Source organism: Colossoma macropomum, unplaced genomic scaffold (genome assembly GCF_904425465.1).
Source record: "Colossoma macropomum unplaced genomic scaffold, Colossoma_macropomum, whole genome shotgun sequence".
Classification (NCBI taxonomy): Eukaryota; Metazoa; Chordata; class Actinopteri; order Characiformes; family Serrasalmidae; genus Colossoma; species Colossoma macropomum.
In genome coordinates this window covers 24235744-24262613 of record NW_023494810.1, presented here as the reverse complement: position 1 = coordinate 24262613, position 26870 = coordinate 24235744, and the positions used below count along the sequence as shown (strand labels likewise).

The window sequence follows — 26870 nt, the reverse complement described above, 5'->3', positions numbered from 1 at the left end:
GCTATGGTATCATTTCTATAGAATCAATAAAACAAATCTAACCAAATTGAATTCATATACTAGCGAAAAAGTGTATTACCATCTCGCCTCATCTCATTACAAGAACCAAGACAAACGTGTTGCTGCTCATGAAGGGTTTAAGGAGCACTGGTGGAAATACTACTTGTAGGCTTTGTTATTCTTTCTTTAACCACAAGATGAAGCTAACAGAGAGGGGTCTAACAAACTGTTTGTATTCTTATCCCAATACTGTCTTATCAGACTAACCCTTTTTCAGAACTGATTTATTTTAAGACTAATGACATACTAAAATTTTAGCTTTCATACATTGTTAACTTTAATGGTTAATGCAGTGATAAAGAAAGGAGAGGCTGAGGTCATACAAAGAGGGGTTTAATAGACATTTAAACAAAATCTGACAAGCTTAGTGGGAAGCTGATTGACAACAGCCTACACATATACCCTTTCAGTGCTAAACAAGCATTACCATTCAAAGACCTTATTCAGAAAGACAATTTTTTCCATTTACATGAATTTTTTAACCTATATGGCTTTACTTTTCTAGTTAGAAAAAAATGTAGTTAAAAACATACCTGTATATACACAAATACATATTTACATGTCTTTGTTTATTAAACAATGTTACTTAATGTACTCTTAAAATATATTTTAACAGGGGGGAAGTACATGTCGAAGCAACAGAATGGTATGACATTGCCTCTCTAATGAGATTCTCTAACTGAAATCAAGACCTGTGTCCTTGAATGTAATACAAAAGCATAAAATATGCAACAAGACCAGGAAAAAAGGTACCAAAAAAGCTTTGAAAAGACTTCAACACATGTAGAATACTTTGAAATCCATGCAAGTCTGTTAAAGAAAAGAAAACTCCAGGTATCAAAAACTGTGAAACATTTGTAATTATGAAAAGATACAGACTGAAGAAAATTAGGATGCACTCTCAGTATCAGCAGACTTCTCAATGTCCTTGGAGGTCTCAGATTTTTCTTTTTTTTCCTCCTTTCTATCTTTACTCCTGCTCCTCTCCCTCCTATCTCTGTCCTTTTCTCTTTCCCGGTCTCGGTCCCGCTCTCTGTCCCTCTCTCGTCTGTCTCTATCTTTTCCACGGTCTCGTTCGCGACTCCTTGAGCGTTCACGTCTTTTGTCTCTATTGTCGCGATCTCTGTCACGGTCTCGGTCCCTTTCTCTGTTCTTTCCTCTGTCTCGGTCATGGTCTTTCCTGTCCGATTCTCGATCCCTGCCACGGTCTCTATCTCGTTCTCGGTCCCGATCTCGCCTTTTGTCTCCATCTCCTTCTCTGTGTCGATCAGTGTCTCTGCGATCCCTTTCCCTGCTGCGGTCTCTCTCTCTCTCCCGCTCCCTGCTACGATCCCGATCCCTTTCTCTGTCCCTACTGCGGTCTCGCTCTCGTTCCCTGTCCCTGCTGCGGTCTCTTTCACGGTCTCTCTCCCTGCCACGATCCCATTCACGGTCTCTGTTCCAGCCCCAAGGCCGGCCCCCATGCGACCCATCCCGGTCTCGGTCTCTTCTCCTGTCCTCTGACAAGTCTCTTTGCCTCTCTTCGGACAGCCTTGATGGGCCATCTCGGTCACGGGGACCACTGTCAAATCTACTTGACCTGTCCTGAGGTTCAGAACCATCTCTAGCAGAGCTGCTGCGCCTCCTCACTTCAGGGGAGTGTCGTCGCCAGTGTTCATCACGATGGGACTCTGGGCTGTGTCCACCTATGCGGCCTGGCACTGGAAGCGGACCTTCAGGAGGCGTAGGTAACAGAGGCCCCCGTATAGGTCTAATGTCATTTGAATGGTCATCGAAGTGGTAGCGTGATGTCTGACCTCCTGCATCATTATCGGAGTACTGTCCTGGCGGAGGACCTCTTGGCCCTCCAAACTGCTGTGGTGCTGGTCCCCTATGCCTTTCAAAGTCTTGGGTTAATCCTCCCCTTGGTTCATCAAAAGATCCTCTATGCTGAGGTGAGCCACGAAACTGGTTTGGGGGAGGAAATCTGTGTCCTGACATATCCCCTACAGGACCAGGAGGGCCTCTTCGTACATCAAAGTGGTTTGGTGGAGGGGCCCTGAAGGCAGGTCCATGTGAAGGACCCTGGTTCTCTCTGTAAGAGTGTGTGGTTGTTTGAGTCTGAGGCTGCTCCATCCCCTGTTGGTATGAACTTCCACCATCATTATCATACTGATCACCAGGCCCTCTTGTGATGTTAGGTGGTGGTCCATGCTCACCAATATTTTGAAGTGGAGGTGGGCCTCTTGGCCCAGAGAAGTGAGATGGTGGTGGCGCTCTGCTATCAAAGTGGCCAAGAGGGGGACCTGTAAATGGTGGAGGTGGGCCTCTGGGTCCAGTAAAGTTGAAAGGTGGGAGGGGCCCATTAAATCTTTGTCCATCAAAAGTCGGCGGTGGTGGCCCAGCAGGTGGAGGACCGGGAAGTGGGCCTCTGGGGCCAATATGAGGCTGTGGTGGAATATTACTATTATATATCTGAGGCGGAGGTCCTCTCTGACCCATTGGTGGCACTGGTGGAGGGGGACCTCTGGGTGTAATGATTGGTGGGGGTGGTCCTCTTGAAGCATCAAACTGTGGACTATTTCCCCACTGATTCTGATAGGGTGGATATGGTCCAGGTGGTGGATACTGGGATAAATCAGTTTCTCTGTGACTTGGAGGTAGCCCTTGCATTGGTGGAGCCATCTGCATTGGAGGAGGACCCTGCATTGGAGGAGGACCCTGCAATGGAGGTGGCCCTGACACTGGAGGAGGAATATGCAGGGGTGGTGGAACAGTCATTGGTGGTGGACCAAGCATGGGCGGAGGTACAACTGGTGGTGGAAAAGACACTGGAGGTGGAATGTCTGGTGGGCCTCTGTATTCATTTTGAGAGTTCGAAGAGGTCATGTGTGGCAGATGGGAGCTATGTGAATCCATGTAAGATGAACTTACTTGAGTAACATCTTGCGACACTCCAATAGAAGTTATTGGGGTACTAATTGTTGAGATGTTATAATATGTCGTTGGAGTACATTCCACAGGCTCTCCAACAGAAGAGACAGGCTCTCCAACAGGTTCTGCTTTTAAAATGCTGGCAGAATTAGGCCAAATCTCTTCAAAACTCTTGCTTTCTGATTCAATAGGAGCATCCTTCTCTTCAGGTTTTGGTTCAGGTTCCATGTAACTATCTACTAACTCAAGGTCTATCTTCTCCCCTAAAAGTGGAATGGAAACTTCTGTGCTGTCTGCTTCTAGAAAAAGTACCTCTTCACTTTCTGCCTCCTCTTCTGGCCTGGACGTGTCTAGTTGAGAAACAGGAGTATGCAATGGTTCAGACTCCATTTTGGCCTCATCTTCTGATGCTGGTATTTCTGCGGTTGCACAGGGTTCCGTTGTTGTGTCCTCAGAAGAATGCTGTGTGGGAGTGTCTATGACCTTAGATTGCTGTGATTTTAATGTGTCTAGGATTGCAGCAATGTCAAGTGGTGGTTTATCTGCTACTGCTGTAGTAGCAGCAGCAGCAGTAGTAGTAGCAGTAGTAGTAGTAAAAGTAGTAGTAGTAATAGTAGATGTAATGTCAGATGATTCTTCCTTCTCTGCAGAATCAGAGGTTAGCCTCCTAGTAGCAGATGCCTGTCTAGGGTCCCTGCTCTGCCTTGGATCCCTTCTTTGATTAATAATTGGGTTGGCTGAGCTTTTACCAACCAACTCCTCAACCTTTTTACCAAGCTGAAGAAGCTGACTGTTGGCTAGCAGAGATTTAGCAGGCTGGGAAATTAATGCATCGGGCAGTTGTGGGTGCTGGGATTCCTCTTGCTCCTCTTGTTGTTTCTTGGAACCTGGATCAACTTTAACATCCTCAAAAATTGAGTCATCTTCAGGGTCATAAGCAATATCATCCACCACACCAGTCATGACATCTGGCTGCTTGATGGTTGCAGGTACTATGGGATCACTTGGCTTCTCTGTACCATAGCTAACACTAGGATCATACTCCTCTTCAGGGTCATAGGGTCTGTCATCCTCTTCTTCGTCTAGTTTTTTCCCTTTGGTAATTCCAAATTGTTGGACAATTGGATCTAACAGAGGGACTGAAATATCTGAACTCTGGTCTGAAGGTGACTGAGAAGCTTCAGAATCTTGCTTTTTCTTGCCAAACAGTGTCTTCAGGATGGTCTGAAGGGGGGTGGCAGAGGCGGCAGGTACTGCTGATGAAGTGGTAGCTGATGGGGAATTACTACCTGTACTTGTGACACCAGGTGCCTTGACAGAAGACAGAATAGAAAACACTGACGATGTTGGAAGCGGACCCAATGAAGACTCCAAGCTGCTGAGGGGAGGTGGAGTCCCTGGTGGTGTTGTGCTTACAGATTCCAGACTGGCTCGTATAGCTTTGTCAGTTTTGCTAACAGCGATTGGTTTTGGGAGACCAGTCTCGTCATCTCGTAGAGTTTTGGAACGTTTTTCCTCATTCTCTAGCGGGGCTCCAGTTCGTTTCTTGTCTTTCTGACAAATCAAAAGTCCAAGGAGGAGATTGGGACGAGCTGGCTCCAGCCCTGTCAAGAAAACATTAAAATATGATGCATTAGTTAATCATTAACCACAACACACTAACATTTTAAGTAGTCTTGTAGCATTATTTGCATATGACATGAGAGTTTGATCCAAACTTTCTCTCTCTCACACACAAACACACGTTTTATATATATATATATATATATATATATATATATATATATATATATATATATATATATATATATAAATATAAATATATATAAATGACAGAGAGGAAGACATGTCTAAAAGCCAAAACAAATTTGATTACATTGTATTGTATTTACATTGTAAATTATTAATCTAATTATTTAGTAGTGTCTGGTCATTATTATCGAGAAGATATCATTTCCATTTGACTTCAAATTACTCAATTTGTTAACATAAGCATTTTAATTTTAAGACAGTCATAGTTCTAACACTTTTTTCTAATCTTTCATAATTAATATCAGGTTCTTTCACTCAGTCAACTTAATACTGACTGCAATTTCATACTCTAGCAGTCATTCACAGTTAAATAACAAGTACAGGATGAAGAGGCAATCCTCTGGGCAGGCACAGGATGCAGGAACATGTCTATTAGTTGGATGATTCCTCTCAGCAGCTGCTCAGGTATTTTTTCTCCTCCTCTAGCCCTTGCTATCGTCCCTCGGATATTTTTCCATGGTCAGCTTGTTCTTATGGCTATATTCCAGCATGTGGCTTAATGTGAGTTTATCACTTTTATAGTGTAGGCCTATTGTTTCTTTATCAGTTCTATTGAAATTTTAAAAATTCTCCACGGTTCCAATGTTATTAAAAAATTATTACAAAGGAAACTATGAAACAAGGTTGAGACACATATCTACCAATTTGTTATGCATATGTTTTATTAGAAATTTTAATTACATGATTTACAAACAGGAAAGAACACAAGCCAAGTTACATATCAAACAATCATGTTCACCAGAGAACACATGCAAAAACCTTAGAAAACCATTAATTTCATGGAACAAACTCTTATTTCATATACAAGTCACCAAAAATGGTGTTCATACCCATACTTACCTGTTTCTGGAAGGATATGGAAGGCATTTATGAAACATTTAGTAGGGATAGCCATGATAATCCACAATTAAATATGGATTTCAAACAATTCTTCTGTCTTTAACATAACCTTGTTCTTACCTGGCCCATCAAAGGGTAAGAGTTTAGCAGGCAAAGGGTCCTTTGAGCTCAATGGGATGAGGTAGAGGTCTTTGATGCGCTTGTTGCTGTTAGCCACCACGCCAAAACGCTTGCGGCTGCTGAAATAAGAAAACAGGGAAACATATGCAACTTCCTCCTCTTCAGTTGCTGGATGAAAACGAATAAGACACAGCTCCTAGAAAAAAGACAGACACAGACAAGAAAGTTAAGTGTTTGGAATATTAAGCAGTAAAATGTATATACACAATGGAAAAAGTGCAAATGTCATTTTTTTAAATTCTGACTTCACATACTTTTGACAGTGAAGTCTTTAATTTGCCTACGTAGTCCCAAACCGTGTGGGGTGATATTCTACCACCAATGTGAATGGTATCAGGCAAGTCCTGTGAGACAGTAAGAAATGTGCTTCAGCATGAAGTATAAATCACACTTGACAACAACTCCTACACATACCACATTTGAGCTCTGTAACAGTAAGTATTTAGCCAGATAAAGCACAAAGAACGAACCTCTTTAAGATGCTCAAAAGACCCAGAGACGAGATATGCTTTTGTGACAAACTTTGCAACAGTATGCATATTGATAAATCCTTTCCACATCATCTCCTGTCCTGATAGGAACAGAGCCGTCTCGCCTTCTGGAGGGGGTTCAGATACGCTGCAGACACAAAAAACTGTTATTAATGATCTTAATTATTATCTTACCTTCTAACATCACTCACTGAAAGATGTGCCTCTGCAGTTACAACTGGCAGTTTCACTCTGATTATGTGCACTTAGTGCTTAGGCATGTTCAATTTTATTTATGAAATAATTACAAACAAAATTTCCTTTTTACTTGTTTTCTTAAATCCAGATCATACTAGCACACCAACAACAGAACTGCTGAGGAATTTTGTGAACATGTTTTTAACTTCACGGTAAAATTTCTAAAATGGAATTGAGAGTGTCTGCAAAGTTGCAATTTAATGCAAGTCTGTGAACTTGCTTTCAAGTAAAATGCATTACAGCCCTGCTGGAAAAACCACAGAACCCACTAAGTGTTTCGGTTGGTTCCTGATGGCTTTGTAAAGTGTTTTGGCTTTTTGAATGGGTTGATATCACAATGTAAAGGATCCCATTGGTATAGCAGGTGACCAGCGGCTGATTCTAAATGCAATTGATGGTTTCCTAGAGGGCTCTAAAGGCATTCTACAGGAAGTAGAATTAGTGATCTCTGTTGGAAACTGTTAAGCCAATTCCCATTAGAAGGCAAAACCATTAGGTTTTAATCCTACTGGTTTCTAATGGTCCCTTTCCAGCAGGGAGAACAATAAAAACTGCTGTGAAAGCACACCTGGACGTGCTGGCCCCAAAGTGTCGGGTGTCTGTTGAAGAGACAGGCTTTGGCACTGTGGATTTTGATACAGACACTGGAGCTGGAGGTGGCATGGGCAAAGGGCACTTCATCTCCACCACAGGAGGTTCAACGGATACAGGCACTCCAGTAGGCATGCTGACTGGTGCAGCAGCAGGATTTGCAACATCAGGACCCGTTTGAGACAAAGGTGCAGAAGAGCGGTGGCTGGCAGTACGGGGATCACGTCGCGTTATAGTGACAGAGGAGACAGCAGGGATAGCTGCAGGGGTATGAACAATGGGCAACATGCTGCTTGGCTCTTCCATGACACTCTGCTGGTATGCTGGCACTGGGGTCTCACTGCCAGAGTAAGAGGCTGTGGACGGGTCTGCAGGCACCTTGGATGGCCGTTGTTCTGCCTTGGGCTTTTCTGGTAGGTCTTGTTTTTTAGGAACAGACATTTTAGGTTTTTTGGCAGCTGGTTCATCATCAGCTGGTCTCTGACCTGAAGGAGAGTTGGTGACAACATGTACTGTAAATATAAAACCTAAAGCAGTATGACTTATTTGGATAATATCTAACTGTCTGTAAAACACTGTTATGGAGGTTCCACCTGTACAAATCTTGCAGTTGAGATCAAATAGGTGAGCCCTGTGTTCCGCTGTGGTGTCTTTCAGCATACTGCTCAAGATGTCTGGCACTGCGCTGCTCTTTCCTGCCAAGCCAGAGTCCTGGGCTGCAGCAGGAGGATGTGAATCCTGATGATCCTAAAAGGATAAAGATGGATCTCCAAAGTCACTCCATACAATCCATTTAATATATCTTGTACAAAGGTTCATATTCTTATTTATTCTGCTCACATGAAAGTCACAAAATGTAGAAGAAAAGAACAAATGAAGTAGTCACATTTTACAGGTTTAAGAAGTAACAATCAGTCTGAGGTATAAATTAAGTGTATAAATGACATGAGCCAACAAAGCATGCAAAAAAACATCAAACTTAAGCATTCTGTGCCGCAGCAATTAAAATTTAGAAACACTGCAAGGGTGAGTTTTGCAAAAGCATTGTAGCACCTTAGGACAGCAGTTTTTAAAGGATTCTAAAGAAGACATTCAGCCTTAAGCAGAAATGCTTTAGAAAACTGAAGTGAAAAGGAATGCAACAGAAGGGAAAAGACCAAAGGCTATGGAAAGGAAAAAGAGAAAGCCACCACTTACTGCAGCAGAAGCCAAGCGGGGAGATTGGGAAGAAGCAGAGATACATACATCTCCATCAGACATAGAAGGGGCGTCTTCCATGTCCACATCAGGGGGTGCGCCCTCTTGCTTGGATCCAGCTTTGGGCTGTCCTGAATGAGATCTTCCACCGCTATCCAGAGCCTTAAAACAGAAACCATCAGACAATAGTACTTACAGGGCTCAGCTCTTCTAAGTTTAACATTTTTCTGCATTCTGCAAAAGTATTACTGCATTACCTCAGAGGTATCTGATTTCCTCCAATCAGAAATGTCTTTAGAGAGCAACTCTTCAGGGCTTAGTCTGACCAATCGAAATGGACTGACCTCTCCACCGACCACACGATAGAAGAGGCCCTGTTAAACACGCCCCGGCAAACAGAAAAACAATTCTCAGACATAACTTCTTGATAAAGCTACAAAGATTACCCGAAAGATATTTAAATATTTTAATGCTTGATTATAACACACATTGTTGACTAACCTTATTTTTAGGGTCTTTCAGGTTGAACATGAGAGATCTGTACTTGTTCTTGTACTTGCTGTCTGTGTTCATATAGAGGTTGAACATCTCTTTCTCAATGCTAACAGCCAGCCTGCTCACCTCACCCTCAGTCATGGAGAGATCATCACTGTCACTCACCCTATGGTACAATGACATTATTGATGAATAATATAACCAGCCATAGTCACAATTGATCTGTAATTGAATCTGAATCAGTTAGCTTATTCCTTCTTCAATAACAGTTTTAAACTTTTTTTCTGATCAGTTATACTATACATATTACTTCTAAATGCCTTTTCAGAACACTATTTCATAACTCAGTGAGAAAATAAACATCACAATAACACATAGTAGCAAGTTTTTACTGGTATCTCACCTTTTGTAGAGAATGTCAGTAAGTGAGCGTCGGATGTTGGATCTCATCTGATTGTTCGGAGGTGGCAATGCAGGGGCTGCAGGCTGGGCAGGTTTGGAGGGAGGTGGGTGACCCTGGAATGTAGAAGACATGGGTGCAGAAGGTGTCCTTGTGGTGGGAGAGGGTCCAGAGCCTGCAGACTCCTTTGACCCACCCTGCGGCTGCTTTTTAGGGATGGTGAAGGTGCTTTTAGCCACACTCAAAGCTCCAGTCGCATGGATCCGTGATCCAGGTGGGCCAGAAGAAGAGAAGACTGGGATGGGGGGAGGGGGTGGCCCTGGTTTCTTGGCTTTGCCCATTTTGGTCTGGGGAGGGGGATGTTTTTTCAAGTCTTTGGCATTGCTTGCATTAGTAGTACTTGCTTTGCCTTTGGGTGTGGCTACAGGAGCAGACTTGACTGACTTCAAGCCTGGGGACTTCTTGCCTCCTTTGGGGGATTTTGTCATAGCCGGGGGTTTCTTCTCAACAGGAAGAGGGTCTTTCTTTTCTGGCTCAGTTACTTCCATTTGTTGTTCCTCTTTTTCTTTTTCCTTATCCTTCTGGGTACCTGCTAAACATAAAACACAAAAGTACATATGAAAACAAAATCTTAAGACAAAGTGAAATTAAGTAAACCCATCATGTAATCAATTGGAAAAAACACTAATGTGCATCCATGTGGTCACATCTGTTCATGGCAACACAATCAGTAACCATTTGGTTGAATTCATATTTTTTATAACACATCTTTGTGCCTTGCCTTGATTCTGTATTCACTTTCTGAAAATTTAAAAAAATGTCTAAGAGCAAAAAGGTCCATAACCATATATCTGAGGAATGGTAAGTGAAAGAAAAACATGAATCAAAAGGATCAGAAGAAAAATCTTTATTTTTGAGAATAAGATGGCACACAAATCTCAATGAGCATCCCACAAAAAGGGGATACATATGGCAGCTTCATAAATGATCAATTTAAAAAGGATTTGTTCATTGCAGTGTGCAACCTTTATGAAATACACAAATGTAAAATAAGCAATCTGAGATTATATGCCATATTGTCAGCATACCTGCCTCTGGCAGGTCAGTTATATTCATTATTACCTTCAAGGGCCTTACACTTCAAAAATATGCATACAATATGCTCTGTTGGTCAAATGACACAAAGAACATAATTAAAAAAACAGCATATTTTACAAATTCTATTCAAAATTGCCACAATGGTGAATTTGTTTGTCTCTGATATTAAACTGACAGGCTCCCCTGTTTCTGCATGTTAATACACAATACACAAAACCTAAGACAAAAAAACTAAACTGTGCCCAAATGCAAATACCTTTTATAAATTTATGCTGCAGTATGAAATGAAGCTCACAGGCCAAAAAAAGGCATGTGCAAAAAAAATGAAGACATTATTTTGATCATATGCCTACTTAATCTAAGAGAAACTACAATGTAATGTTTCAACAGTACACTGTGTGGTGCTACTTAATGCAAGTGTAGAAACCCAACCCAGGGGAGATGCCTACCTACAAAACATGCTCACATATATCCACTTCATCCAAGGCCCATCAATCACTGGTCTAAACAGAACTAGTTTTTCTCCCCCACACCTATTATGATGTCATAATGCATTTATTACTTCAATAAGGCTTGTCTTTTGTTTTCATTGTGAAGCAAGTGCTGCCATTTTAGGTTTATCCACAGGGCAATCATGTCATCCTTTGGGTTTAATGACTCTTTCATCTCTTGGACAGACAAAATTCAGGCATATCAGTATGAAGCTCATTCAAAGTCCAAAAAAACTCTTCATGCCATCTTAAGCTATTGATTAGAACTTTAATTCCCTGATTAGGTACAGTTTTCAGCAAAGCCTTTGATTGAACACCAAAATATTCTGCTACCGACAATGAAAGAGAAAATCAGTGTCATTCAGAACTTGTCAGTGAGCATCTTCATATTTTCATTGCCCAATCCAATATTACAAGGCAACAGTTTCTATTTAATGACAAAAGGACAAAAACTTTAGTCTACTGAGCTAACTCCAACAATGTACTTATAAGCAACTACTCACTTTTGTAACTAAAGCAAAGAAACACAAGTATATGAAATTGCCTGCATGTTTTTATAATCTTGGCTTGGCATTTCCTCTGTGTGTGTTGCAGTAATGAGGGCAGTGGGCTCTGCTTCTGGGTGCTGTCTGGCAGACTACCACATCTTCAGTTTTCATTTGTAGTCTTCGCAGCTTCAAACTTCATAAGCAGAGTGTCAGCTCTAGTGTCTGGACCACATGATGCGTTTCTCCCCCTCTCAGGTCAGCAGGCAAATGTTATTCCAACTGCAATGATCTGTGGTGATCAGTGGCTGGCTGTCTAGCAATGGCCAAAGCAGGCAGAGGCCATGAAATCCAAAACAAATCCATAAAAGACTTAAAATTGAAGCACGGGGCATCAGAATATTCTCTGTAATATCACTTTATTTCAAAGTCACTTGTCCAAAGTGAATTTCATAAATGCAGGGCATGCAATTCATATCAAAAATCTGTTCATTAATCATGGTGTTTATAGCAACAAATTTTGCAACGGTTGCCAAAAATGTCCCTGAGATGATGCTCTATTCTTAGAGAAAAGTGGGCACGAGATAAAGACACCGAGACCTACCTGTTCAGATGAGTGGTCAGCACTTCCATTCTTATGAAGATACTACTCCCAGATCAGAGCAGTTGGAGAGGAGGTCAACATTCCAGCATACACACACACTCAAATGCATACTCTCACACTCCACATACATGCTTATAGACCTCAGGCAGAAAGTGTAAAAGATACACATCATGGCAAGGCACGCATTAGGTATTTAAAACTAACAACTAACTCTGAACCTTTTGGGGTGGTTTTCTCAGCACAGTTTTAATTTAATTTTAGATGAAATTACCAAAATGAAGCTGCCATAGAAAATACCATACTCAATTGTGAAAAAAGTGCCCAGAAAACCCACCCTTTAAATGTGTAATACATTTTTTTCCTGGATATAAAGGCAGACTTGCAACTTCAATCACTAATACTTACCGTTTTACTTATACCCACCTGTTCACAAGCTCCTGCTTTGTATATATTATGCAAGTACTGCTGAACTTAGCAGAATTTAACCTGCCCTATTATGCCAAAATGCTCTTAAAACAGCAAGAAGTTACAAACTGTAAGGCTTACACAAGCTTACATTGTGCAGGAACAAATTTTTCCAAAGCACGTCCGAATGAAGGTTTCAGATTAATTTACAGTGTAGCAGCCTGCTTGCCTTCCTGACCTAGGCAGCAACACCAACATATTGCTCATCTGATCAGTTCTACACCTCAAGACACAAAAGGAGATCATATAAATGTGGAAAACCTTCAAAGAGATACATACACGCTTTGTTTAACACAGTTGGTGATATGGGTGTAGTCTTTTCTGGAGTTACTGCAATGTAATTATGGTCGCTGGACCAGGATGACATAGCTGGGGGTGGTGGATGTTCCTCGGCAAGTTTATCTTCTTCATCCTCATCCTCTTCATTTTCAAGGGCCTCTGACTCCGATGATTCCTCTTCAGCTTTACTGGATGATTCAGTGGACCTCCTGCTGCTCCTCCGCTCTGGGGCTGAATTCTTCTGAAGAAAAGAATATACACGTTAAAAATCAGAACAAATCAAGGAGACTTCAAAATCGCTCTTTCAGAAAGCACAGACGTACTAAAATGATCTATTCTGATTTTTCTAGTTAAACCCGTCTGCTAAAGGGAGCTGGGGTGGTGGCTCAAAGACTGTCATCACAAGTTCAAACTTTGGTCCTGGAGTAACCCCTATCTTGCACAATTTAGTGTTTTCCCTGCTCCCAACATATCCACGTCAAGTACTGAAGGGCCTGTTAATAAGCTGATTATTTTGAACAGGCATGTAGAGAGCAAAGAAAACACTAAAATATGCAGAGCACAGGCTACTCCAGGACCACGGTTAGGAACCACCGATCTACATGATGTAGGCAAGATTTCATGGTTTAACAAGAATTAACATCAAAAGGGCTTAAATTAACAACATGAATTACAGACAGAAAAGATCGACACTGTACCTGTTATTTACCTGCCATCACTACTGGCACAGCCACCTTCACCATTTACAATTCAGCACAATAGCAGTTTGCTTGTTTATGGTTCACAATTGATGCAATGCACTGCATATAAAGACATACTACTAATGCTTTAATAAATATGCCCTACTGCAGTTCCTATGCAACCTCTTGGTTATCTTGGTTGCAGTATAATACCTTGGGTGTTGACTTGGTTGCAGTCTTTTTCTGTGCTTTGGTCTTGGCCTTCTCCTTGGGTTTCGTCTCCTTGCCGTCAGTCGTGATGGTCTTCATGGCGGCAGCAGCATGTTTGAGGATGCAGTCATTTCCACAGTACACAGAGTCAGGCAGAGCATCCCTCTCGCAGCCAGGACCAATGCACTTGGGTAGAGAGGACTCCTCTGCAGTCACGATTGCCTGCTGAAAACTCGGGTTGGTAAGACCTACTGAGCTTTGCAATTATTAGAACAGTTGCTTTTGATGATGCTTCCTCTTTAGTAAAAGATGTAGGACTGCAATGCTTCCTTTCAGTAATCCTACACCAGCTCTAGCACTGTTTAACAAGTCCAAATATGGAATTTTACAATTGCTGTGCTATTGCTGTTTACATCCTAAACACCATTACAAAACATGTCCAATCCTCCTACTGGAGATCTTTCCTGGAGTGTTCAGTCCCGACTCAAATCTATCTCGCTCCCAAATATAATTGCTAGATCAAGTGCCATCAAAAATGTCTCATGGCATTTGGCTCAGGTAGGTGTGGTAGATTGTGTCTGGCACCATAAAGGACTGGGTCAGGTGATCACTGATCTTAAAGGAGCAGGTTTGATGATCACTGATCTTAAAGGTGTGGTGTGCAAGATTTAGAGAGATTTATCAGCAGAAATGGAGTGTGGCATGTACAAAACCATGTTTCATTAGTGTATTATCACCTGTAGCTACGAATCACTATGTTTTCATAGCTTTTAAATGAGCCCTTCTTATCTACATAGGGAGCAGGTCCTCTTCCAACTAAGGCCACCTTGTTGTACTGCCATGTTTCTAGAGGAGCCCAGAATGGACATACCAAACACAGTGTGCCTTTCATGTTTTATACTGATTTGACAGCTTGAATTTGGTGGCGCTATAGCACCACTTGGAAGAAGTAGAACAACCCATGGCCGCTGCTGGCTAACTGTTTTGTATTGTGAGAAGTTTAAGCACCCAAATTTTGACAAATGGAGGATCATACTTATTTAGCACAAGAAAAGGCAACGTAGGGTGAATCCTCATCGTCAAAGTGAAAACCTGACTGCCACCATAGGTTCTATTACAGACTTGGAAAGGGAGGGTGAAGGAAGGGTATTCAATTTGTTGCAATCTCGCTACTAGATGCCACTAAACCTTACACACTGCATCTTTAAGTCTGCTACTCAACTGAACGCATCATGCAGGTGTTGCATGTAATAAAACAACTGAACAACTGAGTCTTTGCATTTTTACAGCAGCACTGTCTTCATTTGAAGAAAACAGAAAACTTAAGTGACTATTTTCTGATGACAGCTTAGATCTGTACAAGTCCACTGTCTGCTGTTATATACCAGCTCAAATTATGTTTTGATCAAGGGGATAACATTCTGGCTTCACCTGCAGTTAGTCGGCTTTTCAGATATGCATCAAAATGTACAGACAATGATGAGCACTCAAGCCATATTCCCACATTTAGGCTAAAGTCCAGAGTTACAGCAGATCCACCTACCTCTTCAAGTGCAGACTTCTTCCTACATTGTCATATTTACACTACCAGTCAAAAGTTTGGACACACTTGCTCATAGAGGGGTTTTCCTAATTTTACGGTTTTGATGTCTTAGTAGTGTTATATAGTACTACAGTAGTTTCAAAGAAAAGAATAAGGGACGTGCAGAGCCACCATCACAGGGCAGACATATGCATTCACACATACATTTACATCTAGGGGCAATTTAGCATCTTCAATTAGCCTGACTGCATGTCTTTGGACTTCCATCCTTTACACAGAAAAATCCCTGGACACCCGGCCGAGGAATCAAACCTGGGCCCTTCTTTCAGTGCCGTGTAGTGGCCACAAAGTGCTACATCAAACTATCTTCTATCACAGATTCTTATAGAAATGAGGCCCCTTGTCTTGACAGTTTTACACACCTGAGGAGTCACCTGTGCCGATTTTCCAACACTTAAGATATACATTTGCTGAGACCTTGTTGCTGCTGAAAACCACCTGCTGGTGGCATTTCAAAACAATTTTCTTCATTGAACATTTGTTTTAAATCTGGAAATAAAGGTCAATTTGATCAACTTTACTGTTTCTAAGTGTCTTGGAAACAATTTTTTTTTGCATTTAAGCTTAAGCATTTACACAAAAAAAATGACAAAAATATGCATATTCACAGTTGTGTCCAAAATTCTTACTGGTAGTGCATAACTAAGAACACCATGTCCCTTTTTGCTAGTTAAATATTTAGCATTTCTTTTAGCATTTCAAATGTAATGGCTTACTGGATGACAAAGTTTACTACTATTTTAGAATGAAGGGGTGAATTTCAGAATGTAAAAGAATGAGATTATCACCAGTCATTTTCACTGGCTTTTCAAAAAAAGAAAAGAAAAAAAAACAAAAAAAAAAAAACAAGCAAATAAATCAAATGTAGATTTGCTTTTTTTTTTTTAAATACTACAAACTACTTTTAGAACGCTTACATTTCATGTTGTAAATAAATATTTCAGTAATTCTGTATTATATTGTACCTATTCTATTTATAACATTATTTAAGATCCACATACCAAGCACACGTTCACTGATTGAAAATGATCAACATTCTATTGGAAAACCTCAGACGACCTTAACCAGTGTGGTACAAAAGATTAAGGATTTACAGATTCAGGAAGTAACGTTGACGTTTCTGTGGTGTTTCTTATACACAAAATTAATAAAATATGTGAAGGACTTCAGCAAGAAAAATACTAATACCAATAAATGTACCCTACAAATAACCTACCGGCTGGAAAATCTTTATTTTCTTTTTGCCGCTTGGATTGGTGGCCTTCTCTATCCTCCCCTTAATGCCCAGGTCTTCCCCAGGTTTCTCTTCTGTGGCAGGAGCTGTATTAGCAGGAGCAGAGGTCGAAGGTGTTGGTGTGGTGGGTTGGGTAGCAGGTGCTGGACCCAGCTCTACTTTACGAGCAGTAGGGGCAGGGCGTTTGCCATTTTCAGTCACTGCTGTAGTCGCAGCAGGCTTTGGTGTCTGAACTTTCTTGCCAGTGCAGTTGGGACAAACATAATCCTCGCCATTACGTTCCATCAGACGTCCACGTGCCTCAGTAATACCCACACAATCTCCATGGAACCACTCCTCACAGCGGTCACAGCATATCATGAACCTGAGCACATGCCGCACACTTCAATCAAATACCTTTATGACCAGCTACAAGGAACTATTTCATTAAATTACTGTAAATACATTACACTAAATAAAGACACACTAAATAGTATACTAAATAGTAAAACACCACATTAAAAGTACATTTCACTCTCTTCAACTTAAAATCAAAATACATGTTGCTGCTCATGCAAAGTTTTATACAGAAATCTGATCACAAAAGATTACTCAAATGGAATGCTCCTCAATTTAAACTGCAAAAGCTATTAAATTAATGAAACTTAGATTAAGTGTGCAGTTAAAGACAAGTTAAAGCATATTATAAAACTGACATTTTATGAGCACAAATAATTACCTTTTGTTGTGTTTCTGTCTACAGATGCAATACAGTGCATTGGGGTCATAGCCATCGCTATCAGACTCGCTAGACGAAGTCTCGTCCTCATCTTCCTGTTCTTCCTTTCTGGACTTTGTTCCTGCTTTCGGCCTGGCTTCTCTCTTGGGGGGAGTGGAGTCCTTACCAGCTGCTTTAGCAGGGCTTCTAGAAGGTCGTTTGTTGGTAAGCTCCTCTGGAGGCTTCTCTTTGATCTCCTCACTCTTCTCTTCATCTTGCTTCACAGCATCCTCCTCTTCTTTCGGTTCTGTCACAGTCTCCTCTATCTTGCAGTCCTCTGTGCTGGTACTTGTTGCCTGTTCTTCTTGCACCTCTTTCAAGGTTTCACTGCTGGCCTCCTCTTCATTTTCAGAGCTGCCATCATCACTGACCGACCCACTTGGGCCTCCTTTGGGCTTGGCTGCTGCCTTCTTCCTACCCCTCCCTCTAGTCTTCTTCACTGGAGAAGGTGTTTTGTTCTCCACCGCTTTGGCCTCCACATTCCCATCAAAGCTGGCCTCTGAGGCAGTCTCTGCATCTGTTGGGGTCTGGGACGGGGGATCCCCACCTTCCAGCTGAGCGGGAGCGCTCCGCCTGCCTGCTCCTCTTCCTCGCTTAACCGTCACCAGGAACTCCTCCAGCTTGTCGGTACGTTTGGCCTGCCTGCCGCTGCGGCGCACAGGCGCGCCCTTTGCCTCAGGGCTCTCCACTGCTGTGTCTCCAGGCATGTCCCGTTTGGCGATGGTGGTTCGACGGAAACCCCAGGTTTTCTTGAACTCGCCAGAAGTCTTGGCAGATTTCTCAGCGTCTTCTACTCTGTCTTCTTGAGCAGCATCCCCTTGGTCTTTGTTGTCTTCTTCCTCCTCTGGAACAGCTGGCAGAGCTGTGGGCAATGTCAGACAAACCATTTGAAAATTTCAATGGAAAACATGTAGTACAAACTATTAATTTTGACTTTTAATTATCACAGTGACTTGATTTGAACTGAATCAATAGGAAAATCAAACAATGTGAAGCAAAGCAAGATGTATTAGGCAAGCAGCAATTATTTGATACACCTAAATGATTCAGAACCATTTGGTTCATTGTGCCAATTTCCATGAATCCAATGCAATAACAATTAATGACATCCCAATTCCAAATCCAGGGCAACAAATTGATCAGGTCTCCCATCTAGAACCATGTTCACTGACAAACAATTGCCACACTTAGAACTCCACTAAGACGCCATGAATTAGTAAAGTGGTGCTCTCATTAAGTACAGCGGTCCAAGCTGTAAGTACCTTGTGAGCTGGTATCCAAAGGATCCTGGCTGGACTCAGGCTCAGGAGCTTGAGCTAGCTCAGGACTCACACTCTCCTCCATAGCTGATGGAGTCACTCACTACTTTTCAAAACAATATTTACAGTTAAGAGAGAAGCACAACATATAATGCAGATCTGAGCTCTCTGTTGCATTTTACCACCTCGGCTAAGGCAGCAAATGTAGTAATGACAGGTAATTTAGATTTCTATGTGTAACCTGTTAGGAAATTTTTACTTTTCACACTCTTTAGTTTACTTATTGTCAAGTCTGAAACCAGTGTATGACTATTTTCTTACTTATCACTAAAACCTGCAAAAAATGCAGCCAGTTGCAGGCACATGGAAAGCAGTCATTATTAGTCAACCTGACTTAAAGTTGCTCTAGAATAATCTGTAAACAGTAAGAATGGGAGAAACCCCAACATACAGGGCGATTCATCCGATTTCAAAGCACCATATCTTTACAACTGTGAGGCGCCTACGAACCAATCACATACCAATTGAAAGAGGGGGTCACAGAGTTTCTGACTGTTAGTGGAAGATGGCTCCCTTCAGTCTGCGAGGAGACGGCCACCCCTGAAAGCGTTTTGCGTTCTTCACTTCAATAAGAGTGTATCTGTCATAACTGTGCAACGTGATTTTCGGCGGCAGTGAACCTCCAACAGCTCAGAGCATTCGTCTTTGGTTCCAGAACACTGGATGATCTCCGAAATCACATTAAGAGAGCTGTGAGTACAGTGACACCAGACATGCTCAATCGAGTATGGGATGAATTTGACCATCGTGTTGATGTCTGTACAGCTGGAGGAGGTTCATACTGAGCGCTTGTAAAATTACATAAACTTTATGCTCACTTAAACCATTGACAATTTACTCTAATGATTTACAGGTGAAACAGATCATTTTGAAATCAGATAAATCTTTTTTAATCACCCTGTATTTTAAATGATCTCCCTTAAATAAATAGAAAATAATTACCATGCTACATTTTTTCAGTTATCCTATTTTGTAAGGTAGACAAGTAACATAGAACTATTCTGCCTAAAAGTTTACAAGGTTGAAAGTGAAACCAAAATTGAGCCTCTCCTGAAATGCTGACCTCGTTGACACCTGGTCATTTCATGTGACTTGTATCTGGACTGTATCCTGACAAGATTTTAGCCACATGCATTTTTCAGGCTGACCGAAATCCGATGGCTGCGTGGGATGAAATATGCAAATCCGCTTGTTACACGGCAACCAATTACCAATTGTTTATCCTTCAGTCTCTTCCTGTGCTATGCTAAAGAGGTCTGTCCATATGGCTATTAAGCATTAAGTTTCATCCGGGCAAGAACATTGTGCATAATTATGTTCCTCACAGGCACAGATCACACACCCAGTGACGTACTGCAAGGTACTGTAAGGAGTTTCGGCTGGAGTGGGAGGGATTTTTTTTTTTTGTCGAATGTGTCTTGGAGGCACGGATGCGTTTACACTCTTCTAGCACGTGGCTCTAATGCATCTCAGAACACCTCCTAAAGTGGTTTGAAAAATCACATTTGCATCTGTTTTAAATGCGCCATGGGTGCGTTTACACTTGCACTTTTATACGTCTTGGCCTTATCCAGATATAATCCTAATACTCAAGACACATGAAGCGACCAGGTGTAAACAGACACACTGACGAATGTAGTTCATGGAATTCTTGGAATAATGGAACTCTTACTTTTTAAAAGGTAGCACCTTTGAGCATAAACCTGTGGATTGGCCATTTCTCCACACGTGAATCAATGAAGCATGCAAAGTGTGTTGCAGCTGCTGCCACAATAAACCCGGTTAGGTGTAACACTGTAAACTGCTCTAAGCCTACCAAAACACTTAGGTCCTAGAATATTTACATTTCTAGGAGTGACTGTGTGGCATCAAGCAAGCTGTTAAGGACTGTGTGGCATCAAATTAGCTATTATGGTTAAGTTCATTCATCCACCTCGAGAGGCCATCAAAATGTGAAACATTTTTGACGGATTCAACTGTTAGCCTAACATGAAAATGCATATATACGTGGGGAGATCTCTCACGAGAAATGAGAGCTAATCATTAGAGACGGCCTCTTTAGAAAAGCACTTATCTTAGTGGTAGTGTACATCCCATGAGAAGGAAGACTGTTCTTCATGCATTTTAAATCTAAAGGTTTTAAAGGTTCAAGTATAAAAATGTGCTTCAAGGTCCCACTTTCAAGCTTGTTACAAATTGGGAAAAGACATACTCCCATTTATTTCACCCCCTCAGTCCCAATTCCAATACAATCTCTCTACAAAACTCAGTATTTATCTCAAGTGCCTTTAATGTGGCCTGGTGTATTTTCAGTCTAAACATGTATGATACTGCAATGTACATTAAGGATTTCTGTGCTTAGTAAAGGTATGAATGAGGCAAACTTTGCACTTAAAAGAATCTAAAGCTGAAGAAATGTGACCTTAATTTAGTGCTCATTCACTGAAAAGCACTTGAGAGTCCGACTACATGTGCAGCCAACCTGCCTGCAACTGATGAGTGAAGGAAATTCGCAATTTTGTAACGATCAATTAATTTCTAAACACAAGGACTCCAGAACAACCCATGTTAACCTTTTGCAATACAAAACGTGAAATAAGTTGAATCAGGTGAAGCAGAACTGCTGCACTGTACCTGTCTGTCTTTCAGGCTCTGCTGAACTGGAAGCAGTGTACGATTACAGCAGGTCCTGATCCGTACACATCACAAAAGTAATCTGTGAAAGGAGAGATCAAACCTTATTAGACTATAGAATTAAAAAAAGAAGCCAAGATTATTAAAATAATCATATCCACATTAGTCATAATAGATGAACATATAGAAAAAGTAACTTTCCAAACACGTTTATTTTGGTTGAACATATCAACCTGCTTGAGAAAGAATTCTAGCTAGACTAGCTGACAGACCAACACATCTTGGGATGGATCTTAGTTCAAACTAGGAACCAGTTTCCCTAACCCAGATTAAGCTTGAGTCTAGACAAAAAACTATTTCTGATGGTGACTCAACTGTGTCAGTGCTATTTAAACCAAGGCTAATCGATTCATGAAAAGGCCATTTCAGATGTTTAGATGCGTGTCAATGTCCAAATCATCTGTATCAGGGGAGTTAAAATCAGACCTAGAGCTAAACTCTGCAGACTAGAACACAGTCTAACAGGGAGCAGAGTTGTGTATCCCTGACCTAGATCGTATCATGTGGACTGTGTGCAGCAAAACGGAACCAGTCATTCACTTTTAAGTGGTTTCCAATGGGAGCCTCCTTCCTTGAATCATTTGAACAAAAAACTACAAGATGGACAGTGAAGCATACCATCTCAATCAGCTGTTTCCATCTGCACACGCAACCCCTCCTATACTTAATTAGATCCAGGGGTCATTGCCGGAATCAAAACAATGCCTCCTTAAATACAGTATCAAGTTAAACCAGGCCTGTACATATATCAATATAAGCAAATTTTGTTTTGTCTATTAAAACTAGACAAAGCTTGCACATGAAACCTAAAACTTTATTATATATCTAATATACTGAAGTTGTAATTACATCTGTTTATCTTCATCCTTACACAAAAATATTTTAGCTAAATTAACAGAGAAGTAGAGAATCTGAGATACTCTCGAGCAAAAGAAATGGATTAACCTTTACTTGCATTTTTTTGGAAGACTAAAATAATTCCTGTAAATTCTCACAAAGTCAATATCTTAATCAAATCTATAAGCAATTTTATGATCACGTACCTCCATCCATTACAGAACCTTGCTCATCTGTGTATGAAAATTACAACCTTAAACTTCCATACAGACAAAAAATATGAACAGTGGCAAATAACTATCACTTTAATCTCATTATCTAAAACATTCTTTCCCTTTGGCTATGAAATATGCTGCACCACAAAGCCCCAAAGGCTGATCATTCCGTTGTCCCACATGCTAACTAGATAATCTACAGGATTCACACACATAACTAGACAACTACCCAACAAGATGTCGGATGTCATAAAACCCATATCCAAAAGCTACCTTCAAATCCTGCGCGGAACTCCCTACTTATGATTTTGGCAGTCGTAAGTAAGACTTGTGTTCAAGTGGTTTTGGCTGAAAACAATATAGATGCACTGAAAAAGACGTTTTTAGTTCACATTTGTTTTTGTCATTTATTACATTTATTTTACTGCAATAAAGTGAAGAGCAGAGGATGCTTTTTTAGATGAGTAATGATTTTATCTAGTTAGAAGCATCAACTGTTTTATTTTCACATGGGAATGATTTTAACCTGCATTATTCATGTGTGGCTGCTGAGTAACTGAAATACAACCAGTTTATCAGGAGCTACCACTGCTTTTTCATTGACATGCACCCAATTCAGAAACCCTGGAGCTCATTGTAAAAATTCAAGTTTCCCCCACTACAGAATACGACAATGTGGTGGCGTTCATGTGCGCTCAATATGATATTTCCAAGACGACTTGAAGGCAGCATAAACTACCTTAAAGGGGAACTCCACCGATTTTCTGAAACTGCTGCATAATTAAACAATTAACATATCAACAAAATCATCAGAGCAGATTGGTGTGAAATGCTTCAATCTAGAGAAACTTACCACTGTTTTACAGTTTTGTGATAAAGTTTTGATCTAAAACGTATTTTGCTCAGTTTATTTTAAGGGTGGTCTAAGGCAAAATAGTTCTCCAAAGAAAACTTTTTCCCCAGATTGACCATTATTTTAACATTTTCAGCATTATATATAAAAACTCAGAAAACCTGTTTAGGTTCACTGGCGGTTTCAGATAAACTGGCTATATTTGCGCAGTAGACATTGGGACGCCTGGTTCCCATCACCACCACTGTAAAGAAATCTCAGTCTGTATGTTTCTCTACTAATTAACCAAAATACTTAAGTGATTTTGTTTACATCTCAACCAGAGAATTATGCAGAAATTCAGAAAAATCTGTGGAATTCCCATGTAAAGCTAAAATAATTATTAATACACACTCAATGTGGATTAGGTGCTAGTACAGCGAGGCCCTATGCCATCAAAACATTAGACAGCTCTTGCAATGCAACTGTCGTGCAACATATATGGCTAAAACGTCGCCTTTCGACTAACTATTGGGATACAACGTATATGTACGGTTTAAATTAATAAAATGTTAATGAACATTCCTTCCTGGTGCTTTGGTTCAGTGTTCTCTCACACCAGAGCCACGTGAAATAACCGAGTATGCTGGTGGTATTATTAAAATAAATGTCTCAGCATGAAGAAACACGATTCTGAAATTGGCGTCGTCTTCGATTTTTCAGTTCCACCTTAAACGGTGCAGTAGTTTACGCCTCTGGCGCGTGTGCAGGCGCCGGAACGTAAATCCTGCACCGTTTAAGGAGGAACGGAATAGATCAATAAAAGCCCATTTCTGCTTGCTTTCACACAGCTGACCTGTTAATTAATATCTTGCGATCAAACGACCAATTTAAATGAGTTTTCACTTTAACGGATGTAAAAACGTTTGCGGATTAATACACACCCCGCTCTGTCTGCATACGCTGGAGCCTGAGCTAGCAAGCTAACGATGAAGTTAGCTTCATCAGCCGCAGTCAAATTCTTCCGCGACATGTTATTGACCCTGCTTTACATGTATTTCAGTTTACTAACGTTAATATGTAATTTCGACAGAACAAATAACATTGTTTGCCAAACACACGTCCCAGAAGCGCATTATGTAGCGTTACGTACCGTCAATGACGACGCTAAGGAACCAAACATGCACACCCCACAGAGCACGTTTAGCTAGCTGGCTAAAGGTGGCTAAACAAACAGTCGACTATGACTTCGGTGAGGACGCACAATTTACTGACGTTAACTCATAGGAAAGCTGCATATACACTGTACAACATGACGCTAAAGCTTTAACCATGTATATACAGCGCCGCAACAGCCAACAGTAGTCGCGTATTTTAAAATGGCAGGCAAATGTTTGAGATCCATCGCGAACAACCGTCGTGCTAAGACGAGGCTGAGGTCGGCTGAATTCACCAACTTCTTGTTAGTTTTCTCTTTCCACCTTAAATGGAGCCGCAGTTACATTCTTGCACCAAAATGTAAGGTGGATCATCATTTAAGGTGGAAATGGAAAATCTAAAAAGAAGTCAACATCAGCCTCGTCGTATTAAGTCTGGTAGGTTCGAGGCCAGCGCGAGCGACTACGCGAGGATCACCATAGTGACACAAACTGAAGTTCGCCAAACCCAACTGTCCCTTCAAGATTTTAATGCAACGTGACAAGCGCAGCTGTACTCCGACAACAGAGCTATTTCCAACTCCATGACTATTACTATTCGGTTCTAAACAGACAGCAAGGAATGTTTTATCCCTCATGCTGATGATAATATGGTGGCCTTCGTCCGAGGCGCCATTACCGACGTCTGGGCTCGCGTAGCTGCTCAGTTAAACCCGAGTGCGATGTTAGAGAAACGCTCACAGGCAATGAAAGACACCGTCTGAAACACAGAATTACACTTCATGCATCCATCTGCGTTCATAGTGGTGCAAACTCACTTGTGAATCTGGCGTGTCTACAACGCGGTCACCGCCACATTCTGTCCTCCATTTTCTCTCCGTGCTGATGGGGCGAATGCAGACAGACATGAGCGCCTTTCTCAGCGCTAGTGGAGGGCAACCACACAGAGCTACCGCCGCTCCTGCTACAGCACCCCCGCAGGACAGGGGGGGAAGTGCAGGCAGCGCCTAGGTGAAGATTTTGGGGACGGTTTCTATGGAAGACCAAACGTGAATGTAAACGTACATACATACATACGTAAGTAAGTAAGTAAATAAATAAATGCAGGGTAGAAATTTTAAATAAATACATATTTTTAAATAAAAAATAAATACATATTTTCTGAATTTATTTCCATTCATTTCTTTCTGTATTTCTTCTAGTTCATGCTAATAAGGTGGGCGACACTAAAAAGCTTTATAGAAAGTGAAAAGCGAAATACCCTCTGGTTTTCTGGGGGTCCCATGTTGGCTGGCTACTCCAGCATTGGCTGCTAGCTATCTCATTCACCATAGAGGCGCTAACTGTTAGCTCTTCCTCTGAAAATGCTCTTTTCAGGTCTGGTAATGCGGTCTTCCACACAATAATTGAGCTCTTACACATCTCTATTTTGCCTTCAGTTTGAGAAATGCGTAATAATTCACTCTATCCACCAAACTCTTGGGAAATTGGTCAAGCTACTCCATACTGTAAAGCTTTTCAGAGGAATCCCGCGCAGAGCATCAGTTGCTCTGCAGGCTGTGAAAGATCAACTGGGTGAACCAATTTGCTACAGCGCCACCCTGAGGCAGACCAATGCTGCATAGTGTTTTAAGAATACCACAGACAGAAGCTCGCTGATTGTGGATGAAGCAGCTAAACAATGACCTTCCCCTGCATTTGTATTTGAGTGTCTTAAGGGAGAATTTTTGACAATATGGAAAATTCTTAAGGTTAATTAAAAGTAATAAATCATAACCAATCATATATTATACTGTATGGCTCTCTTTCTGTGCATGTGCAGCTTTTCCCTCTGTGTGTGTATCTGTGGGTGACCCTGAGTATGTTGCAAATTGTAGTGGTGTGTAAACAGGCCTCATCTAGGAGAGGCACACGAGCAGAGACAAACCTGTTTGTTCCATATAAGTATTAAAATGTCTTTGAAGGAGAAAATCACAAACATAGAGATACTTAGTTGTAACCATATTGAATAAAGCAATACATGGAGTGAATAAAGTTTGAAGGCCTAGGCCTGACTGTGGCCTTGGCCTGTGATTATTTTTTTAAAAATATGTTACTGTTTGGTTTGGAAATAATGGTAGAATTCTTAAAAAGAAAAAATGATGATGTTAATGATGACATGAATAATGATGTGAATAATGACGTGAATAATGACGTGAAAGATAATCAAAAAAACAATGTAAGGTTTGGAAATAATGGTGTAAAAATCAAAAGATATAAAATATTTGGGAGGGACAAGGAGTTAGGTGATGAACCCTCCTTGCCCAGAAATGAGAATAAAATTATGGGTTTTTGTGATGGTCAGTTTTTGCCTGGGCCAACTCAGATTAACTCGTTTTTTTTAGGAAAGCCTTAATCTTGATTAAAAAATTGTGCCTTTTCCTGCCAATCCTGGTGTTTTAAGCTTTATTTTAATTGTGAACTTTTGAGCAAAGCTGCCTATTTTTGCCACAACAGTCTCTTCCCCAGCAGCATAACATTATAATAAGTTTATTTTCAGGGACCCCCCAGTATTTTGATTTTGAGACATTCAGGGGATCCAAGAGGTTCATTAGGAAGCCCTGGACCCCCCCAGCACCCCCTGTATTTTGCATCTTGTATATATACAAGACTTTGGAGCGTGAGGAATTTTTGCCCATTCATCCAGAAGAGCAT

The 26870-nt window shown here is 41.0% G+C and overlaps 1 protein-coding gene across 7 annotated transcripts; it reads right to left on the bottom strand.

Moving 5' to 3' along the window:
• Window positions 1–377: 377 nt before the first annotated feature.
• Window positions 378–25119, bottom strand: dido1 (death inducer-obliterator 1). Of its 7 annotated transcripts, none has more exons than XM_036560224.1 (17): window positions 24995–25119; window positions 21076–21157; window positions 18385–18487; window positions 17084–17984; window positions 16348–16729; window positions 13532–13753; window positions 12639–12879; window positions 9220–9808; window positions 8823–8982; window positions 8579–8695; window positions 8322–8483; window positions 7718–7871; window positions 7102–7609; window positions 6276–6423; window positions 6060–6149; window positions 5746–5941; window positions 378–4577 (listed from the first exon to the last, which is right to left on the bottom strand). In XM_036560224.1, exons 3-17 carry the CDS (start codon window positions 18464–18466, stop codon window positions 949–951), a joined length of 7581 nt encoding a protein of 2526 aa, XP_036416117.1. In that variant the 5' UTR covers window positions 18467–18487; window positions 21076–21157; window positions 24995–25119; the 3' UTR covers window positions 378–948. The 7 variants fall into 7 exon arrangements, with proteins under 7 accessions (XP_036416117.1, XP_036416116.1, XP_036416121.1 ...); XM_036560223.1 differs by having other exon boundaries at window positions 18385–18484; XM_036560228.1 differs by having other exon boundaries at window positions 8370–8483; window positions 18385–18484.
• Between the last annotated feature and the right edge of the window lie 1751 nt (window positions 25120–26870).

Bases quoted from the DNA above. Each gene is read 5' to 3' on its own strand.
- dido1 (XM_036560224.1), bottom strand. From the start codon at position 18,466: ATGGAGGAGAGTGTGAGTCCTGAGCTAGCTCAAGCTCCTGAGCCTGAG. The intron at 12,880-13,531 runs GTATTATACTGC...TCTTTTCTTCAG, and splicing joins CAACCAAGTCAACACCCAAG to AAGAATTCAGCCCCAGAGCG. The intron at 8,983-9,219 runs GTGAGATACCAG...ATTGTACCATAG, and splicing joins ACTGACATTCTCTACAAAAG to GGTGAGTGACAGTGATGATC.